We start from the raw sequence: 20590 nt of genomic DNA, 5'->3' as shown, positions 1-20590 counted from the left end.
TCGAATGAGCCCTTCTTGAAGTTTCTACGACAACCCTTTCTATAAAAAACCTAATATGCCCCAGGGCATAATATACATTCCTTGCGCTGAGGGCTGTGAGGGGGTTGTCATCCTCCAAGTATAGTTTCCGGACCTTTTAACTACGTTGAACAAAATCATTGATTAACGCTCTTGCTCAGCAGGGTCGCCAGCGTAGAGGGAACTGGTTGACAGCGTTGTTAGTGTTCTCCACGCAGCCCTGTCCAGGACTAAGGATGGGGCCTCATTTGGGTTGATGTTGTGGTTGAACAGGCGTTGATGGCATCAGCCCAACTGGTGAGTGGCCTCCTTTGAGGACGTTTTCAGACAATCGAGCGATTGAAGTCTGATATGATCCTTGCAGGGGTAGTTGTCAGGAGGCGGAGCAATTGGCCATACCATCTTAGAGAACGAGCTTCTATTTGAGTGGAGAGGTTCGCTAACTTGAAGTCCTCAGGATCTCATTATTGCGGATCTTGTCATACCATTTGAAGCCTTCAACTCGATTCAGGTGTCTAGTTTGGATGGAATCGACCTTTTTAACTGTGTTTGGGTTTTCGGCCATGTCTCAGAAGAGTACAGCATGGTGCTTGAGACTGTGGCATTGTAAATACGGGCTTTTCTAAGGCTTCTAATTTGCGGTTTGTGGAAGACTGGTCTCAGGAGCCGTCCAAATACAGAGTTTGCCTTGGCTGATCTGGCTCAGATTTCAGCGTCAATTGTGCAATTTGATGATATATTTCATCCGAGATAAGTGAACTGCCATACCAAGTCAACAGCTTGGCCGTTGCTAGCAACAGTTAAGGGTGATGCCGATGCGGTATTTTCTATGGGCATGATTTTCGTTTTCTTCCAGTTGAGTTGCAGCCCAACTACAGAGGCAGTGGGGGAGAGCGTCTCGAGTGCACACTTAAGTTGGTCGAGATTTTCTCTAGGGACGGCTACATAGTCGGCAAAGTCGACATCAGACAAAGTCCTCCCAGCAGAACTTATCCCAAATAGGTAGTCAATATACGTCTCGTTCAAAATGCGGTCGATGACGCAGTTAAACAACTCAGGTGCAGCAACGCAACCATGCCGTACACCATTTTTGATCGGGAAGGAAAAAGAAAGCTTCCCGTTAACAAGGACGGCGCTTTCTGTGCTGCTGTAGAGTTCTTTAAAGTTGCCGGCTATCTTTGTTGGTAGGCCCGCAGCTTTCAAGATTAGCCAAAGGGAGTACCTGTCGACAGTGTGAAAGCTATGTAAGCTTTCTTCTTGAATTCCAGTGTCTTCCCAACGATCTGTCTGACCGTAAGAATATTTTCAGTTGTTAATCTTCATGGCAGGAATCTGGCTTGTTTGGGGTGGCGCAAAGCATTAAAGATAATTATTGCATTTTCCAACAGGAGTATTGCAAGCAGTTTTCCTGGAACAGAGAGTAGGAACTACCGTATTCCACGGTAGTTGCTACAATCCCTTTTGATACCCTTGCGCTTAAACACTGGCACAATGATTCCTTTCTTTCAGTCTGCCGGTATAACTTCAGTGCACCAGATTGCACACTGAACAGTTTACACTGTACCAGTGCACACTGAACACCATCTCCAACCAAAGTATCATTGCAGCGCCGACCGTAGTAAGTAGCTCTGGAGCGATGCCACAGGTGCCAGCTGTTTTATTGCTTTTTAGTTTCCTCACTGCCGATTTAATCTCCTCAGGAGAAAATTCAGCGTCGTCGTGGGTAAGGGTAGCTTCTGGCAACACGCCCTGGGTCACTGCAGTCGGGTGGATCTGAATTTAGCAGCTTATTAAAGTATTTTTCGCAGAGACGAACACATTGAGACTGATCCTATATAGTTCCTCCATTCACTGCTTTCAGGCTTGTGGACGTCATGGCGTGTTGGCCAGTCAGCTCACGCAGGATCTTGAATGTTGCACCTATGTCTTTCCCTTGGGCAGCTTGCTCGAGCTCAGCGGCTTTACCCGCAATGAAGTCTTTCTTGTTCTTGTGAAGCAAGGAGTTACATTGCTTGTTGAGCTGTCTGTAGAGTGTCATATCTCGTCGTAATCTCGCTCACCGTCTCTGCTCAATTATTTCAAACGTCTGGTTGCTAATCCACTTTTTCTTCTTTCGCCGCTTCGAGGCCACAACTTCGGTAGCTGCTCTGAGAGTATTGTCTTTGAAAGTGGTCCATGCTTACTCGTCTTCTGAACACAACTGGAGAGTCTCGAAGCGGTTAGAGACTTCAACCGTAAACCGCTTGCGGACCGAGAGATCTTGTTTCAGCCGAGAGGTATCAACCTTGTTGGTTGATAAGAAGTTACTCCTAATGACGTTCAGCCGGAGTTTTATCCTTGCACAGAAGAGACGACGGTCGGCACTGCCGAGCTCGGCACCTCTGTATGAGCGACAGTTCTGGACAGACGAAATCCAGCATCGTCGAACAATGATGTAATCAAGCATTTTTTTTTCATGCCATCATTGCTGTACCATGTGTACTTTGCAATGTCTTTTCTCACAAACCAGGTATTTGTGACTGATAGAGCTTGGGTGATGCAGCAATTAAGCAGCCGCTCACCATTATCATTCAGAACGTCAACTGTCACAGGTCCAACAGCAGCATCGTACAGACCAGAGCTGTTAGCTACACCAGCGTTAAAATCTCCTAGGACTAGGAGGTAGTCGTGTGGAGGTACGGAGGAGAGCTCGGATGGCAGTACCGCATAGAAGTCGTCCTTATCTTCATCTTGGACCTCGTTTGTCGGTGCATAGCAGGTAAGAATAGTTATCTTCACGTGCTTGCCGTCGATTCTCGCTCTCAGTAGACGTGGTGAGATAGGCGTAAATAACAATAGGGCTTACAGAGCGAAATTGTTGAGAACAAGGCCGACTCCCTCTCTTCTTTGGGGTCCACCAGACCAAAGCAGTGTCCGTCCTTCTCCAATATCTTCTTCGCCGCTTCCTGTAAGGTGAGTTTCTTTTATTCCTGCGATTGACACTTCGTATCTTCTTAGTTCTTTGTCTAAAGAAGCCTAGAGCCAGGTTGGTACAGCGTCAGGACATTCCAGGTCGTAACATTAAAGCCACCTTGGTCAACGATGTTCAAAGCGGTACGTCCTTTGGCAGGCATGGGTCCAATTGGGATAGTAGACGGGGCATCTGAGGCTGTATATCAAGTTCCTTTCGTAGCAAGTAATTTCAGGAAGAGGATTGCTAACCCAGCCGTCCCTAGTTGCATTTAGTTCTCCGGTGGCTTGCCGGATATCCAGCGGCACTTGACGACAGCTCTGCTTTCTCCATGACTTCCTGGGAGCAGACTTTGGACGAGCCCCTTTACCTCCAACAAAATTGCTTGAACAAAATGGCTATCTCAAAATTTTGATTGGATGTGTTTGGGGACATTTTCAGCGTGAGAGGGGGGTACTTGCCCTCTAATCACTTTCGACTATTAAAAAGAGCACTAGCCGTTTCAATTTCCAATCGAATGAGGCCTTTTTGAAGTTTCTATGACAAAGCTTTCAATAAAAACCTTATATGCCCCAAGGGTATAAATTACAACCCTTGCCCTGAGGGCTGTGGGGAGAGTGTCATCTTCAAAGATATAATTTCCGGACTTTTCATTTACTTTGAACCAAATGATTATCTCAAAATCTTGATTGGATGTATTTGGATAAATGGTGGGCGTGGAAGGGTGTTAGGTGCCTTCCAATCACTTTCGACTATTAAAAAGGGCACTAGCCATTTCAATTTCCAATCAAAAGAGCCTTTTTTGAAGTTTCCACGACAACGCTTTCTGTGTGTTTGGGGAAAAGGTGGGCGTGAGAGGGGGGTTAGTTGCCCTCCGATCACTTTCAATTATTAAAAAGGGCACAAGCCCTTTGAATATCCAATCGAATGACCCTTTTTTGAATTTTCTACAACGACATTTTCTATAAAAACCTTATATGCCCCCAGGGCATAACTTACAACCCTTTCCTTGAGGGCTCTGTGGGAATGTCCTCCTCAAAAACATAATTTTTATCTAGGAATTAACTACGTGAACAAAATGGCTATCTCAAAATTTTATTGGATGTGTTTGGGGAAAAGGAGGGCGTGAGAGGGGGTTAATTGCCCTCCAATCACTTTCGATTATTAAAAAGGGCACAAGCCCTTTGAATTTCGAATCAAATGAGCCTTTTTTGAAGTTTCTACGACTACACTTTCTATAAAAAACCTAATATGCCCCCAGGGCATAACTTACAACCCTTGCCCTGAGGGCTGTGGGGAGTGTCCTCCTCCAAAACATAGTTTCTATCTAGGAATTAACTACGCTGAACAAAACGGCTATCTCAAAATTTTAATTGGATGTGTTTAGGGAAATGGTGGGCGTGGAAGGGGTGTTGCCTTCCAATCACTTTCGACTATTATAAAGAACATAAGCCACTCCAATTTCCAATCGAATGAGCCCTTTTCGAAGTTTCTACGACAACTTTTTCGATACGAAGTGCCCAGATCTAAAGAGAGAGAAAAATAATACATTGTGCCAACATCGTTCTTTACTTAGGCAGCGCTATTGTGCTGCCTATGATATTGCATATAATTTGAAACTGTGGTGCAAATAGCCTCTTTTGGATTTACTCAGCTATGCGTATGTTTCCAAGGTATACGGTTTTGAGGGTAAGGTTGAGCTGAAACCATACTCATTAAACCTTTCTAGTTTCGACGTTTCAATACAAACTGGCTAGCACGAAAGTTTGATCACAAATCCCGAAGGTTACGGGAGGATTGCAAGACAGGGCATGGGAGAGAGGCTAGTTGACCCCAATCACTTTTCAGCGTTATAAAAGGAAATAAAAATTTTAATTTACAATCGAATGAATCTCATCCCTATTTTATACGACCACCCCTTCCATACAACGTGGCCAGGAGCTTTTTAGCCTTTCCTGACCTAGTATGGGGCCCCGTTATTGATAGAATCCATGTTTTTTTTCTATTTTTCCCTCTGCAATGGAGATCCCTTAACCTACGAATAATTTTTGCGTTGATAGGTAGAATAGGCTTAAGTATTATCTACAGCCTCTTTTGTTTGTAGTTTTCTGTGGGAGGGGGCAGATACGAATCTTTGTGCATTAGCCTCCTCTTTTTTCACGTACTTACGGCTGTAAATTTTAAACTAATCAGGGACAATTTTTTTTTACCCCTATCCGGACCCCTAACCCCTCCCTCTTACTACAAAAGACGCAATCGTATTGACCCAGAGAATAATACCTGGAAGTTTCGTGGCATTAAACACTCAAAATCAAACATAACCATTCTACCCACATAAAGCCTATTTATAAGCGATTGGCAATTTGTACAATTTATAGTTCTTGCCCCCTGGGCTGAGGGGATCATGTCAATCCTATGGGCCTATGTAGGACTTTTGAACTATTCTGAATAGCTATCCATATTGCGATCATATGTCTTAAGGGCTACGGGGAGGGGAAAGGTGTCGAAAAGATCGTATGAGGGAGATGTTTTGGTTGCCCTCCAATGACTTTGACCCTTGAAAAAGGCACTGAGGATCTCAATTTTCAGTTTGGTGAGCCTCCTTGGAAGTTTCTAAACCGCATCTTCCATACGGAGTGTCTGGAGAAAACAACAAGAGAAAAAAAATAAATGAACGCACTACAGCGCCAGCTCTGAGACAAGATCACAATTTAGTATTGAAACTGAATGGTTTTATGTTCGTATTCTATGATCGTCATCAAATAAACATAATAAACATAAAAAGAAGTAAAAAAAAACAACAACAAAAATAAGACAAATAAATGGTTTTCCTTGCTGAGATCACAAAAATGCGCAGAATAACAGAAATCTGTATCTTTAATTCCTTTTTTTTTTCAATCATATACCTGATGTCAGTAGAGTGCTTATATTGAATTTGCGTACAGCACTAGGAATTACCATGCTATTTGCGTACAGCACGTTCCTTAGTACCTCGCCATGCTATTTGCGTACAGCACTAGGAATTACCATGCTATTTGTGTGAAGCTATAGGAAAGCATTTCCAGAGCATGTACTTATGGATTTGGGTGAATTATGTTCCCTCCCATGCTATTCTAAGGGTTTATGTTCTCCCCATGCTATTCTATAGCGCTATGTTCCTTCCTATGCTATTATAAGGGCTTATGTTCCTTCCTATGCTATTCTAAGGGTTTATGTTCCCTCCCATGCTATTCTATAGCACTATGTTCCTTCCTATGCTATTATAAGGGCTTATGTTCCCTCCCATGCTATTCTATAGCACCATGTTCCTTCCTGTGCTATTTGGTTAGATTACGTTCCTTGACACCTTTTCAGGGTATGTACTTATGGATTTGGGTGGATTATGTTCCTTCCTGTGCTATTTGGGGAGATTACGTTCCTTGACACTTTTTCAAGGCATGTACTTATGGATTTGGGTGGATTATGTTCCTTCCTATACTATTCTATAGCGCTTATGTTCCTTCCTATGCTATTATAAGGGTTTATGTTCCCTCCCGTGCTATTCTATAGCGCTATGTTCCTTCCTATGCTATTATAAGGGCTTATGTTCCCTCCCATGCTATTCTATAGCCTTATGTTCCTTCCTATGTTATTCTATGGGACCTCTACACGTGATTAAACACGTTTTGCTTGCCTTTCATTGGTACCTTTCCAAGCGAGCGGGGATTCCCCTCCAGTTCCTACACACTGCGAAAATCAAGATATTTATTATAAATTCGGAACAATTGTCACATTCGGAATGGCGTGTTATTTTTATTTTTTTTTTTTTGGCAATTGACGTTTTTTCTGATTGGAACAATATCAATTTTTGGAAATGGTTAACGAAAACAAACATGTTTTCGACCAGATGGATTTTTGAAAGCACATTCAGCATGGCATGCGCTATTTTTTTTTTTTTTTTTATATTTTTTTTTGGCATTTTTGTCTGATAACAGGTACCATTAGTTGCGTTCATAGCTCTAAAAAAAGGAGGGATTGGGGTGGGGTGTCTTAGAGTACTTGATTCAAACTTTTACCTTGAGCATCGATGTTGTTAGCAAAATTTCAAAAGGATCGTTTATGAGTGCTGGCGTATCTGATGAAATAATTTAGGTCGTATGAAAAATTTAATTTTGTTTTTTTTAATGCAGAAGTTTTTCAGTAAGGACACTCGATATCCTAAAAGTGTATGATTCAAACTTTTACCTTGAGCATCGATGTTTTTAGCAGAATCAAACAGTTCATGGTAACGAACAGTAAGTAAGGAGCGACCCGGCTCAATGGTAACCGAAACTCTAAAAAACGAAATTATGATACCAATAGATACATCAAAAGAATCAGATTTTAATTCTGATTTCAAATAATAAGTTTCATCAAAGCCTGAGAAAATTTGGCTGATTTTCGAAAAAAGGGGGAAAGACCCCCTAAAAACTATAGAACCTTAATGAAAATCACACCATCATATTCAGCGTATCAGAGAACCCAACTGTAGAGGTTTCAAGCTCCTATCTACAAAATGTGGAATTTTCCATTTTTTGCCAGAAGAAAGATCACGGATGCGTGTTTATTTGTTTTTTTTGTTTTGTTTTTTTTCCCCAGGAGTGATCGTATCGACCCAGTGGTCCTAGAATATATTGGAACGGAAATTAAAAGTTCTAGTGCCCTTTTTAAGTGACCAAAAAAAATGGAGGGCAACTAGGCCCCCTCCCACGCTCATTTTTTTCCCAAAGTCACCCGATCAAAATTTTGAGATAGCCATTTCGTTCAGCATGGTCGAAAATATTATAACTATGTCTTTAGGATGATTTAATCCCTCGAAGCCCCCAGGAGGAGGGCTGAAAGTTATGAACTTTACCCAATGTTAATATAGTATTGGTTATTGGGACCCGGCTCAATGGTAACCGAAACTCTAGAAAACGGTATTTTGATACAAATAGATACATCAAAAGAATTGGATCTTAATGTTGATTTCAAATATATAGGCTTAATCAAGTTTAATATTACCAATCAAAAGTTACGCACTTGCGAATATTTGGCTGATTTTCGGAAAAAAGGGAAACTACCCCCTGAAAACAATAGAACCTGAATGACAATCATACCATCATATCCAGCGTATAACAAAACCCTCCTTTAGAGGTTTCAAGCTCCTATCTACAAAAATATGGAATTTTGTATTTTTTGCCAGAATAAAGATCACGGTTATGTGTCAATTTATTTTTTTTTTCCCCAGGGGTTGATCGTATCGACCCAGTGGTCCTAGAATATTGTGGGAGGGCTCATTGGAAGGGAAATTAAAAGTTCTAGTGCCCTTTTTAAGTGACCAAAAAAATGGAGGGCAACTAGGCCCCCTCCCACGCTCATTTTTTTCCCAAAGTCACCTGATCAAAATTTTGAGATAGCCATTTTGTTTAGCTTGTTCGAAAATATTATAAGTATGTCTTTTAGGATGACTTAATCCCCCGAAGTACCCGGGAGGAGGGCTGAAAGTTATGAACTTTACCCAATGTTAACTTATAGTATTGGTTATTGGGAAGTATACAGTACAGACGTTTTCAGGAGATATTTTTCCTGGTAGTGGGGGGGGGGGTCGGGCAGGGACGTACGCAGGGGGGAGAGCTCTGCCCCCCCCCCTCCTCCAAAATCTCACGATTTTTTTCATTTTCCCATAATTTTCTGATTTTTCGCACAGAATAATGGGTTTGAAGGATTTGCCACCCCCAAAAAAATTGCCCCCCCCGAAACAAATTCCTGCGTACGTGCCTGGGGGCGGGGGTTATGTAGGAGGATCTTTCCATGAAGGAAGTTTTCATGGGGGAAGGGACATTGCTATGAAGGGGACGCCGAACTTCCCAGCATTATTTAAAAAAAAGATCAGAAACTAAATAAAAAAAACAAGTTTTTCAGCTGCAACAGCAGCAACATCAAAACTTTAAACGAACAGAAAATATTACATATATGATTGGTTTCACCCCCTAGTAAATAACTAACTCTTTAAGCCAGAGATTTTTTATTAAATTCATAAGAGCTATTTATTATAATTAACGGCCTTTGTAGTGAAGCGGTCATTTTTAAAGAATTTGGACAAAATTTGAACTTTCGCTTAAAGAGCAAGGTATTGACAAGGGGGTGAACCCCCTAATATACGTATTAAAAATATATGAATATAGAAGTTCGTTACGTAAGTTAATTCGTAAGTTACGTATATTTATTACTAATAAAAACGTTCGTAAATAAAATTAAACAAGTTTCGAGAAAGCCATTTAACCAATTAAAAGTAAATTAATATGAAAATTTTGTTTTAATTATTCATGTACGGTGAGCCACGATCAAAACCTGCATTTCTTCAAAAACTTTCAAAAATTAAATTAAAAAAACAAGTTTTTTTAACTGAAAGTAAGGAGCGACATTAAAACTTAAAACGAACAGAAATTATTCCGTATATGAAAGGGGCTGTCCCCTCCTCAACGCCTCGCTCTTTACGCTAAAGTTTTTCATTGTTTAAAAAAAATAGAGTTGTGAGAAAGTCAAACTTTAAAGTTTGACGCTAAAGTTTGACTTTCTCGCAACTCTATTTTTTTAAACAATAAAAAAATTTAGCATTAAGAGCGAGGCGTTGAGGAGGTGACACCCCCTTTCATATACGGAATAATTTCTGTTCGTTTTAAGTTTTAACGTCGCTCCTTACTTTCATTTAAAAAAATTTGTTTTGTTTATTTAATTTCAAAAGGATCGTTCATAAGTGCTGGCGTATCTGATGAAATAATTTAGATTTATGATAAATTTAATTTTTTTTTTAATGCAGTAGTTATTTAATAAGCACACTCGATATCCTATAAATGTTTGATTCAATTTTTACCTTGAGCATCGAAGTTTTTAGTAGAATTTCAAAAGGATCGCTTATGAGTGCTGACCTGTCTTTGATGAACTAATTCATGTCGCATGATAATTTTTTTTTAATACAGTAGTTATTCAATAAGGACACTCGATATCCTAAAAGTGTTTGATTCAAACTTTTAACTTGAGCATCGATGTTGTTAGCAGAATTTCCAAAGGATCGTTTATGAGTGCTGGCGTATCTGATGAAATAATTTAGGTCGTATGATAAATTTAATTTATTTTTTTAATGAAAAAGTTTTTCAGTAAGGACACTTGATATCCTAAAAGTGTCTGATTCAAACTTTTACCTTGAACATCGATGTTGTTAGCAGAATTTTTCAAGGATCGTTTATGATTGCTAGCGTATCTAATGAAATAATTTAGATCGTATGATAAATTTAATTTATTTGTTTTTTAATGCAGTAGTTTTTCAGTAAGGACACTCGATATCCTAAAAGTGTTTGATTCAAACTTTTACCTTGAGAATCGATGTTGTTAGCAGAATTTCAAAATGACCGTTTATGAGTGCTGGCGTATCTGATGAAATAATTTAGGTTGTATGATAAATTTAATTTATTTTTTTAATGCAATAGTTTTTCAGTAAGGACACTCGATATGCTAAAAGTGTTTGATTCAAACCTTTACCTTGAGCATCGATGCTGACACGGAGACGAAACAGGCACAGAGACGACACACACACAGAGACGACACACGCTCAGAGAAGACACACGCACAGAGATTATACACACACACAGAGACAACACACACAGAGACGACACACACACACATAGCGACGACAACACACAGAGAGACGACACACACACAGAGACGACACACACATACAGAGAAGACACACGCACAGAGACGACACACACACAGAGACAAAACACACACACAGACGACACACACATAGCGACGACACACGCACAGAGACGACAAACACACAGAGACGACACACACACACACACAGAGAAGACACATGCACAGAGACGACAACCACACACAGAAACGACACACACATAGAGACAACACACACACAGAGACGACACACATATAGCGACGACACACACACACATAGCGACGACACACACAGACACGACACACACACACAGAGAGAGAAGACATACACACAGAGACGACACACACACAGAGACGACACACACAGAGAGACGACACACACACACAGAGACGACAAACATACAGAGAAGACACGCCCAGAGAGACGACACACACACAGATACTAAACACATATAGAGACGACACACACACATAGAGACAGCACACACACAGAGACGACACCCACAAAGAGACGACACACAAAGAGACGACACACACAAAGTGACGACTTACACATAGAGACGACACACACACAGAGATGACACACATAGAGGGACAACACACACACACACACAGAGACAACACACACAAAGAGACGACACACATAGATACGAAACATACAAAGAGACGACACACGCACAGAGACGACACACACAAAGAGCCGACTCACACACAGAGAGGACAAACACACTGAGACGACAGACACAAGCACACAGAGATGACAGACACAAAGAGACGACTCACACACAGAGAGGACAAACACACAGAAACAACACGCACACACACAGAGACGACACACACATAGAGACAACGCAGACAAAGAGACGACACAAACACAGAGACAAAACACACACAGAGACGACACATACACAGAGACGACACATACACAGAGACGACACACACGCACACAGAGACGACAAACATACAGAGAAGACACAAAAACAGAGACGACACACCCACAGAGATGACACACACATAGAGACGACACACAGAGACACGACAAACAAAGAGAGTCATAGTGAGAGAGATATCCAAAAAGTTGGGTTGATCTAGGTTCACTTAGAGTGGCGCACCACTCTAAGTGAGCGCCACTCTAAGTGAGTGTCGTCTCTATAAGTAAGTCGTCACTTTGTGTGTGTCGGTTCTGTGTGTGTTTGTCGTCTCTGTGTGGGGGTCGTCTCTCTGTGTGTTTCGTATCTGTGTGCGCGTCGTCTCTGTGGGTGTGTGGTCTCTGTTTTTGTGTCTTCTCTGTATCTTTGTCGTTTCTGTGTGTGTGTGTCACCTCTGTGTATGTCTAGTATCTGTGTGTTTCTTCCTTGTTTGTGTATTGTCTATGTGTATGTGTTGTCTATGTTTGTGTCGTCTCTCTGTGTGTGTGTCGTTTCTGTGTGTTTATACTCTCTGTGTATGAGTCTTCTCTTTGTGTCTCTCGTTTCTGTGTGTTTGTCCTCTCTGTGTGTGAGTCCACTCTGTGTGTTTGTCGCCTGTGTGCGATTGTTTTCTCTTAGTGTTTTCCTTACCCGTGTGTGTGTCATCTCTGTTCGTGTGTTGTCTTTTTGTTTGTGTCGTCTCTGTGTGTGTGTGTCATCCCTCTATTTGTGTTTTCTCTGTGTGTGTGTTGTGTCTGTGCGATTGTGTATCTTCTGTAAGTGTCAGTCGTCACTGTGAGCGTGTCGTCTCTGTGTGTGTCTGGTCTGTGTGTGTGTGTGTCGTCTCTGTGTGGGTGTTGTCTCTGTGTGTGTGTTGTCTCTATGCTTGTGTCGTCTCTATATGTGTTTCGTATCTGTGTGTGTGTGTGTCGTCTCTTTGTGTGTTTCTCGTCTCTGTGTATGTGTTGTCTCTGTGTGTGTATCGTCTCTGTGAGTGTGTCGTCTCTATGGGTGTTTCATCTCTGTGTGTGTGTCATCTCTGTGTGTTTGTCGTCTGTGTGTGTGTGTGTCGTCTCTGCGCGTGTGTCTTCTCTCTGTGTGTGTTTGTGTGTGTGTGTGTGTCGTCTCTGTGTGTGTGTGCCGTTTCTGTGTGTTTGTCCTCTCTGTGTGTGAGTCCTCTCTTTGTGTCCGTCGTCTCTGTGTGTGTGTCATCTCTGTGTGTGTGTCGTCTCTGTGTGTTGTGTGTTGTCTCTGTGCGTGTGTCTTCTCTCTGTGTGTGCGTCGTCTGTTTGTGTGTCGTCTCTGTGCGTGTGTGTGTCGTCTCTGTGTGTGTGTTGTCTCTGTGTGTGTGTTTCGTCTCTGTGCGTGTGTCTTCTCTCTGTGTGTGTGTGTCGTCTCTGTGTGTGTGTGCGTGTCGTCTCTGTGCGTGTGTCGTCACTTTGTGTGTGTCGTCTCTGTGTGTGTGTTGTCTCTGTGTGTGTATCGTCTCTGTGCGTGTGTTGTCTCTATGTGTGTTTCGTCTCTGTGTGTTTGTCATCTCTGTGTTTGTGTCGTCTCTGTGTGTGTATCGTCTCTGTGTGTGTTTTTTTCTGTGTGTGTGTGTCGTCTCTGTGCGTGTGTCGTCGCTCTGTGTGTGTCGTCTCTGTGTGTGTGTTGTCTCTGTGTGAGTGTTGTCTCTGTGATTGTTGTCTGTGTGTGTGTGTCGTCTCTGTGCGTGTATCTTCTCTATGTGTGTGTCGTCTCTGTGTGTGTTTCGTATCTGTGTGTGTGTCGTCTCTTTGTGTGTGTCGTCTCTATGTGTGTTTGTCGTTTCTGTGTGTGTGTCCCGTCTCTCTGTGTTTGTTGTCTCTGTGTGTGTATCGTCTCTGCGTGTGTGTGTCGTCTCTATGTGTGTGTGTCGTCTCTGTGTATGTGTGTCGTCTCTGTGTGTGTGTCATCTCTGTGTGTGTGTCGTCTCTGTGTGTGTGTGTCGTCTCTGTGTGTGTGCCTTCTCTGTGCGTGTGTCGTCTCTATATGTGTGTGTTGTCTCTCTGTGTGTGTGTCTTTTCTGTGAGTGTGGCTTATCTGTGTGTGTGTGTCGTCTCTGTGTGTGTGTTGTCTCTGTGTGTGTGTTGTCGCTATGTGTGTGTGTGTCGTCTCTCTGTGTGTGTTGTCTCTGAGTGTGTGTCTTGTCTCTGTGGGTGTGTCGTCTCTATGTGTGTTTATTCTCTGTGTGTGTGTGTCATCTCTGTGTGTGTGTCGTCTCTGTGTGTGTGTGTGAGCATCGATGCTCAATTTAAAAGTTTGAATCTCACACTTTTAGCATATCGAGTCTCCTTACTAAAAAACAACTGTATTAAAAAAATAAATTATCTATAGCATACGACCTAAATTATATCATCAGATACGACAGCACTCGTGAGTAATCCTTTTAAAATGCTTCTAACAACATCGATGCATAAGATAAAAGTAGAAAATAGGTATATTTAGGAAATATATTGCCATCGCAGAAAAACTACTGCATTAAAAATAAAAATTAAATTTATCATACGACATAAATTATTTCATCAGATATACCAGCACTCATAAACGATCCTTATGAAATTCTGCTAACAACATCGATGTTCAAGGTAAAAGTTTGAATCAGACACTTTTAGGATATCGAGTGTCCTTACTGAAAAACTATTGCATTAAAATAGTAAATTAAATTTATCATACGACCTAAATTATTTCATCAGATACGCCAGCACACATAAACGATCCTTTTGAAATTCTGCTAACAACATAGATTCTCATGGTAAAAGTTTGAATCAAACACTTTTAGGATATCGAGTGTCCTTACTGAAAAACTACTGCATTAAAAAAAAATTTTTATTTATCATACGACCTAAATTATTCATCAGATACGCCAGCACTCATAAGCGATCCTTTTGAAATTCTGCTAACAAAATCGATTCTCAAGGTAAAAGTTTGAATCAAACACTTTTAGTATATCGAGTGTCCTTACTGAAAAACTACTGCATTAAAAAAAAAATTAAATTTATCATACGACCTAAATTATTTCATCAGATACGCCAGCACTCATAAACGGTCCTTTTGAAATTCTGCTAACAACATCGATTTTACAGGTAAAAGTTTGAATCAAACACTTTTAGGATATCGAGTGTCCTTACTGAAAAACTACTGCATTAAAAAAAAATAAATTAAATTTATCATACGACCTAAATTATTTCATTAGGTACGCCAGCACTCATAACTGATCCTTTTGAAATTCTGCTAACAACATCGATTCTCAAGGTAAAAGTTTGAATCAAACACTTTTAGTATATCGAGTGTCCTTACTGAAAAACTACTGCATTAAAAAAAAAAAATTATCATACGACCTAAATTATTTCATCAGATACGCCAGCACTCATAAGCCATCCTTTTGAAATTCTGCTAACAACATTGATTCTCAAGGTAAAAGTTGGAATCAAACACTTTTAGCATATCGAGTGTTCTTACTAAAAAACTACTGCATTAAAAAAAATTAAATTTATCATTCGACCTAAATTATTTCATCAGATACGCCAGCACTCATAACTGATCCCTTTGAAATTCTGCTAACAACATCGATTCTCAAGGTAAAAGTTTGAATCAAACACTTTTAGGATATCGAGTGTCCTTACTAAAAAAGTACTGCATTAAAAAAATTTAAATTGATCATACGACCTAAATTATTTCATCAGATATGCCAGCACTCATAAACGATCCTTTTGAAATTCTGCTAACAACATCGATGCTCAAGGTAAAAGTTTGAATCAGACACTTTTAGGATATCGAGTGTGCTTACTGAAAAACTACTGCATTAAAAAATAATTATCATGCGACATGAATTAGTTCATCAAAGACAGGTCAGCACTCATAAACGATCCTTTTGAAATTCTGCTAACAACATCGATTCTCAAGGTAAAAGTTTGAATCAAACACTTTTAGGATATCGAGTGTCCTTACTAAAAAACTACTGCATTAAAAAAAAAAGTTAAATTGATCATAACGACCTAAATTATTTCATCAGATATGCCAGCACTCATAAACGATCCTTTTGAAATTCTTCTAACAACATCGATTCTCAAGGTAAAAGTTTAAATCAAACACTTTTAGGATATCGAGTGTCCTTATTGAATAACTACTGTATTAAAAAAAAATTATCATACGACATGAATTAGTTTTTGATTCAAACACTATTCATATCGAGTGTCCTTACTGAAAAACTTCTGCCTTAAGAAAAAATAAATTAAATTTATCATACGACCTAAATTATTTCATCAGATACGCCAGCACTCATAAACGATCCTTTTGAAATTCTGCTAACAACATCGATGCTCAAGTTAAAATTTTGAATGAAGTACTCTAAGACACCCCACTCCCAGCCCTCCTTTTTTTAGAGCTATGATCGCATTTAATGGTACCTGTTATCAGACAAAAATGCCAATTGCCAAAAAAAAAAAAAAACGCACGCCATGCTGAATGTGCTTTCAAAAACCCATCTGGTTGAAAACATGTTTTTTATCTTTAACCATTTCCAAATATTTATATTTTTCAAATAATAAAAAACGTCAATTGCCAAAAAAAAAAAAAAAAAATAACACACGTCATGCTGAATGTGACAATTGTTCCAAATTTATAATAAATATCTTGCTTTTTGCAGTGTGTAGGAACCGGAGGGGAATCCCCGCTCGCTTGGAAAGGTAAAAAAAATTATCATGCGACATGAATTAGTTCATCAAAGACAGGTCAGCACTCATAAACGATCCTTTTGATATTCTGCTAAAAACTTCGATGCTCAAGGTAAAAATTGAATCAAACATTTTTAGGATATCAAGTGTGCTTATTAAATAACTACTGCATTAAAAAAAATAAATTAAATTTATCATACAATCTAAATTATTTCATCAGATATACCAGTCCTCATAAACGATCCTTTTGAAATTCTGCTAACAACATCGATGCTCAAGGTAAAAGTTTGAATCAAGTACTCTAAGACACCCCGCTCCTATCCCTCCTTTTTTTTAGAGCTATGATCACAATGAATGGTACCTGTTATCAGACAAAAATCCCAATTGCCAAAAAAAAGGAAACAATAGCGCACGCCATGCTGAATGTGCTTTCAAAGACCCATCTGGTTTAAAACATATTTTTTATCGTTAACCATTTCCAAATTTTGATATTTTTCCAAACAGAAAAAACGTCAATTGCCAAAAAAAAAAAAAAAAAAAAATAAAACACCCCAGGCGGAATTTTAAAATTGTTCCAAATTTATAATAAATATCTTGCTTTTTGCAGTGTGTAGGAAACGGAGGGGAATCCCCGCTCGCTTGGAAAGGTACCAATGAAAGGCAAGCAAAACGTGTTTAAGCACGTGTAGAGATCCCATAGAATAACACAGGAAGGAACATAAGGCTATAGAATAGCATGGGAGGGAACATAAGCCCTTATAATAGCATAGGAAGGATAATAGCGCTATAGAATAGCATGGGAGGGAACATAAACCCTTAGAATAGCATAGGAAGGAACATAATCCCTTATAATAGAATAGGAAGGAACATAATCCACCCAAATCCATAAGTACATGCCCTGAAAAAGTGTCAAGGAACGTAATCTCCCCAAATAGCACAGGAAGGAACATAATCCACCCAAATCCATAAGTACATACCCTGAAAAGGTGTCAAGGAACGTAATCTCCCCAAATAGCACAGGAAAGAACATAGTGCTATAGAATAGCATGGGAGGGAACATAAGCTCTTATAATTGCATAGGAAGGAACATTGTGCTATAGAATAGCATGGGAGGGAACATAAGCCCTTAGAATAGCATAGGAAGGAACATAAACCCTTAGAATAGCATAGGAAAGAACATAGCGCTAGGATGGGGGAACATAAACCCTTAGAATAGCATGGGAGGGAACATAATCCACCCAAATCCATAAGTACATGCTCTGGAAATGTTTTCCTATAGCTTCACGCAAATAGCATGGTAATTCCTAGTGCTGTACGCAAATAGCATGGCGAGGTACTAAGGAACGTGCTGTACGCAAATAGCATGGTAATTCCTAGTGCTGTACGCAAATTCAATATAAGCACTCTACTGATGTCGATAAGAATACTTTTTTCGATTATTTTCTGATACGGTCCTTTGAACATATCGTTGAAATTAGAAAAAATATAATTTTGATTTAATACGGCGGCATCTTATGGGAGAGGTGCAGTGGGCAAAAAAACCCAACCTATATTTTTGATTTGTAGATAATCACTGCAAAAGACAGAATTCTAGAATATCATCCTAAAATCAAGACAACATCAAAATTTGTACCATTTATTATATTGTATTTAACATAATAAATAATATGATGTTTAACAGACAAAAAAGCAACTTTAAATAACTTTGCTACTAAAGTTAAAATATAGCTAGCTTCTTCTAAATAGTCTAGTCGCTTAGTCCACAAAACAGGATGGTTCGTGCAAATTTGGAAAAAAGTATGAAACATGGTTCACATTCGCAGTTTGATGTGGTCTTTCGAATGAGACTGGGATACAAACAATCCGACCACCCTAAGGGGGGGGGGAAACAGGGGTTAATAGTCACCCAAAGGTGGAAAATGCGAAAAAGTATCTTTTTGCCTATTTCTGCTTTTGATATGCTTTCAACCAGCAGGGGGAAATGGGAAATATTTGTTTTTGTAATTTTTAACATGACATTCAGTTTTTATTCCCGGACATTAGAAAGAAACAAAAAAGAAAAGAAAGTAAGGGAAATTTCACGGAATGCCCTAGTAACTTAAGGGGGGGGGGTAAAGGGGTAAAAATGGTCACGAAGGGTTTCGATTTTTATCTTTTCATTAAAAAAATTTTCCAGTATCCTTAAAAATTCCAAAAGAATTACTTACAATGCCAAAAAAATTGCGGCTATTTCTCCGTTCACCCATATTTATGAAGTCAGTAGCCCCTCGGTGCAACAGTCGATTAACCAAAAAAATTAGTCAGCGATGACTCATCGTTTAGTATGTAAACAAATCTGAACCGGATAATACGATGAAAAGGTAAGTGTTTACCCTGTATAGATTACCCTGTATAGCATATGATGAATATGCTGCTGAGAATGAAGAGAGTGACAATGAGGTGCTATCTTTCGATGAATGGTGTGAATCAAGAAAAGAATTCAGCGCTCAGGTTAGTTACTGGTTAACTGTACTTGATATTGAGCTGATTTTGTTGATGTTTGTACGATCCACCCGCCGGGCAGATTTTATGCTTTATGTCGATGCTCTGCAAAAGATTCTGCCGTGGATGCTCACTCTGGACCACATGAAGTACGCCAGATGGCTGTCGGTGCACGTTCGAGACATTATTGCCCTCAGTACCCAGAGCCCAGCTGTATTCTGTGAGTTTATGAAAGGAAACTTCACAGTTTGAAACACAAAACATACTTTTTTTTCCATGGCAATAGATCAAGCACATGAACAGATGAACGAGAAAATGAAAGGAACAGCCGGTTGGATTGGACTCACCGAAAACCCAGATGCTATGGTTCAATGGATCACATCAGGTCCCGATGTTCAAAGGGTCGCTAGGGAGTATGAAGAAAGTTTCACAGACCCTTCTTCTGAATAAGACCTGAAGCATCATGAGGACACGCCAAAATTACAGAAGCGATTCATGTGCCATGTTCAGGACTTTCTTCAAGTAATTGAAGGAACGGGCAATCCATTTGCTGAATCAGAAAACGATCTGCTTACCCTTGAAACGGGGAAGGTCATGCCCAGTAACGTATTACACAGTGCCAGGAACGCATACAAAATTGGGCTCGAACAATATAAGAAGTTTAACGAAGAGCGATTGACAATATGATCCATTCCAGTCACAGATGTTATTAAGAAAAATAATCTGCCACTATTAACAAGTATGATAGCCAAGAAACCGTCAAAGCTGAAATAAGAGATTTATAGTCTGAAAAACATTTGTTCTTCGTTTGGTAGATTGTACACTGCCCGCCAGTCTCGTGGCGGCGACATGGACGAGTTTTTATAAGCACGAGAACTAGCCCACTTTCCCTGCACTGTCCGACAGAGGATCCATTAGGAAAACTGCAAAATCTGACACCCGACTCCTGCAAATGTTTCAAAGATTACGCGGACACAGTTTTTCTACCGTACATTCATAGCCAACTAGAAACGGCCAGTCGCATCGACGTTATTTGTGACAGTTGTATAAAACGTAGCTTAAAGAAAGTATAAAGAGAAAGGAGAGTTTTTAGACAGCGAGTCAACATAAAAGACTCGACTTCTATCCCTCGGAACTGGACTGATTTTTTCTGGACCGAAAACAAAGAGCAAAAGTTCTTCCTGTTAGCAGATCACTTGGCAAGCATGAATTTGGTTGGAAAAGAAGTTTATAGCGCAAAATATTCATCTGTTGTGCCTTCGGTGTCAGATGCTCGAGATGATTTGGTCCCTTGCGATCATGAAGAGGCAGATACGCGAACTAATATACAGAAACAGACTAAATATGCAAAATTTAGAATAAGGAGGGGGGCATCTAGAATGGGTATATTTTAAGTGTTGGCTCTTAGCAGCCCTGTAAGTCCTTTATGACATAGAAGGAGAATGACAGGACTTAAATTTGAACAAACTTGGGAGTAGGACCAAGAATACAAACTCGTTTATGCTTGTAAAAACAGGAATATCTTTTAAAAGGATCTAGTATGATATGCAAAACACTTCCCTTCTAAAGCAAAATACATTTATCTGGAGTAAAGCCAAGATTAAATATCATTTCTACATATTTATTTCTGCATATTTCTACAGATTTTCTCAAATAGGTTTGAAAAGTTTACCCTTAGCGTTCGCAGTCAAAATCATAACTGCTAGGCCCTCTTGTGAGTTAAAGTAACGTCACCTAAGGCACTTAATTTCCATGTTTAAATTAATTTGTAATGTTTTGTCTATTTTTTTTTATTCTACATAGAAAGTACGAGTATTTCATTAAAGTTTTTGTTTGTATTAACT

At 39.7% G+C, this 20590-nt stretch overlaps 1 protein-coding gene across 1 annotated transcript; it reads right to left on the bottom strand.

Moving 5' to 3' along the window:
- Window positions 1-759: 759 nt before the first annotated feature.
- LOC148940628 (uncharacterized) lies at window positions 760-2056 on the bottom strand. Its single transcript, XM_089105028.1, has 2 exons — window positions 1871-2056; window positions 760-1305 (listed from the first exon to the last, which is right to left on the bottom strand). Exons 1-2 carry the CDS (start codon window positions 2054-2056, stop codon window positions 760-762), a joined length of 732 nt encoding a protein of 243 aa, XP_088961154.1.
- Window positions 2057-20590: the final 18534 nt, after the last annotated feature.

This window comes from Artemia sp. Qi Xiang Cuo, chromosome 19 (genome assembly GCF_049724085.1).
Source record: "Artemia sp. Qi Xiang Cuo chromosome 19, ASM4972408v1, whole genome shotgun sequence".
Taxonomy (NCBI): Eukaryota; Metazoa; Arthropoda; class Branchiopoda; order Anostraca; family Artemiidae; genus Artemia; species Artemia sp. Qi Xiang Cuo.
This window is presented reverse-complemented; position numbering and strand designations above follow the sequence as displayed.

Bases quoted from the DNA above. Each gene is read 5' to 3' on its own strand.
- LOC148940628 (XM_089105028.1), bottom strand. From the start codon at position 2,056: ATGACACTCTACAGACAGCTCAACAAGCAATGTAACTCCTTGCTTCAC. The intron at 1,306-1,870 runs GTGAATGGAGGA...TCTTACGGTCAG, and splicing joins CGTCCACAAGCCTGAAAGCA to ACAGATCGTTGGGAAGACAC.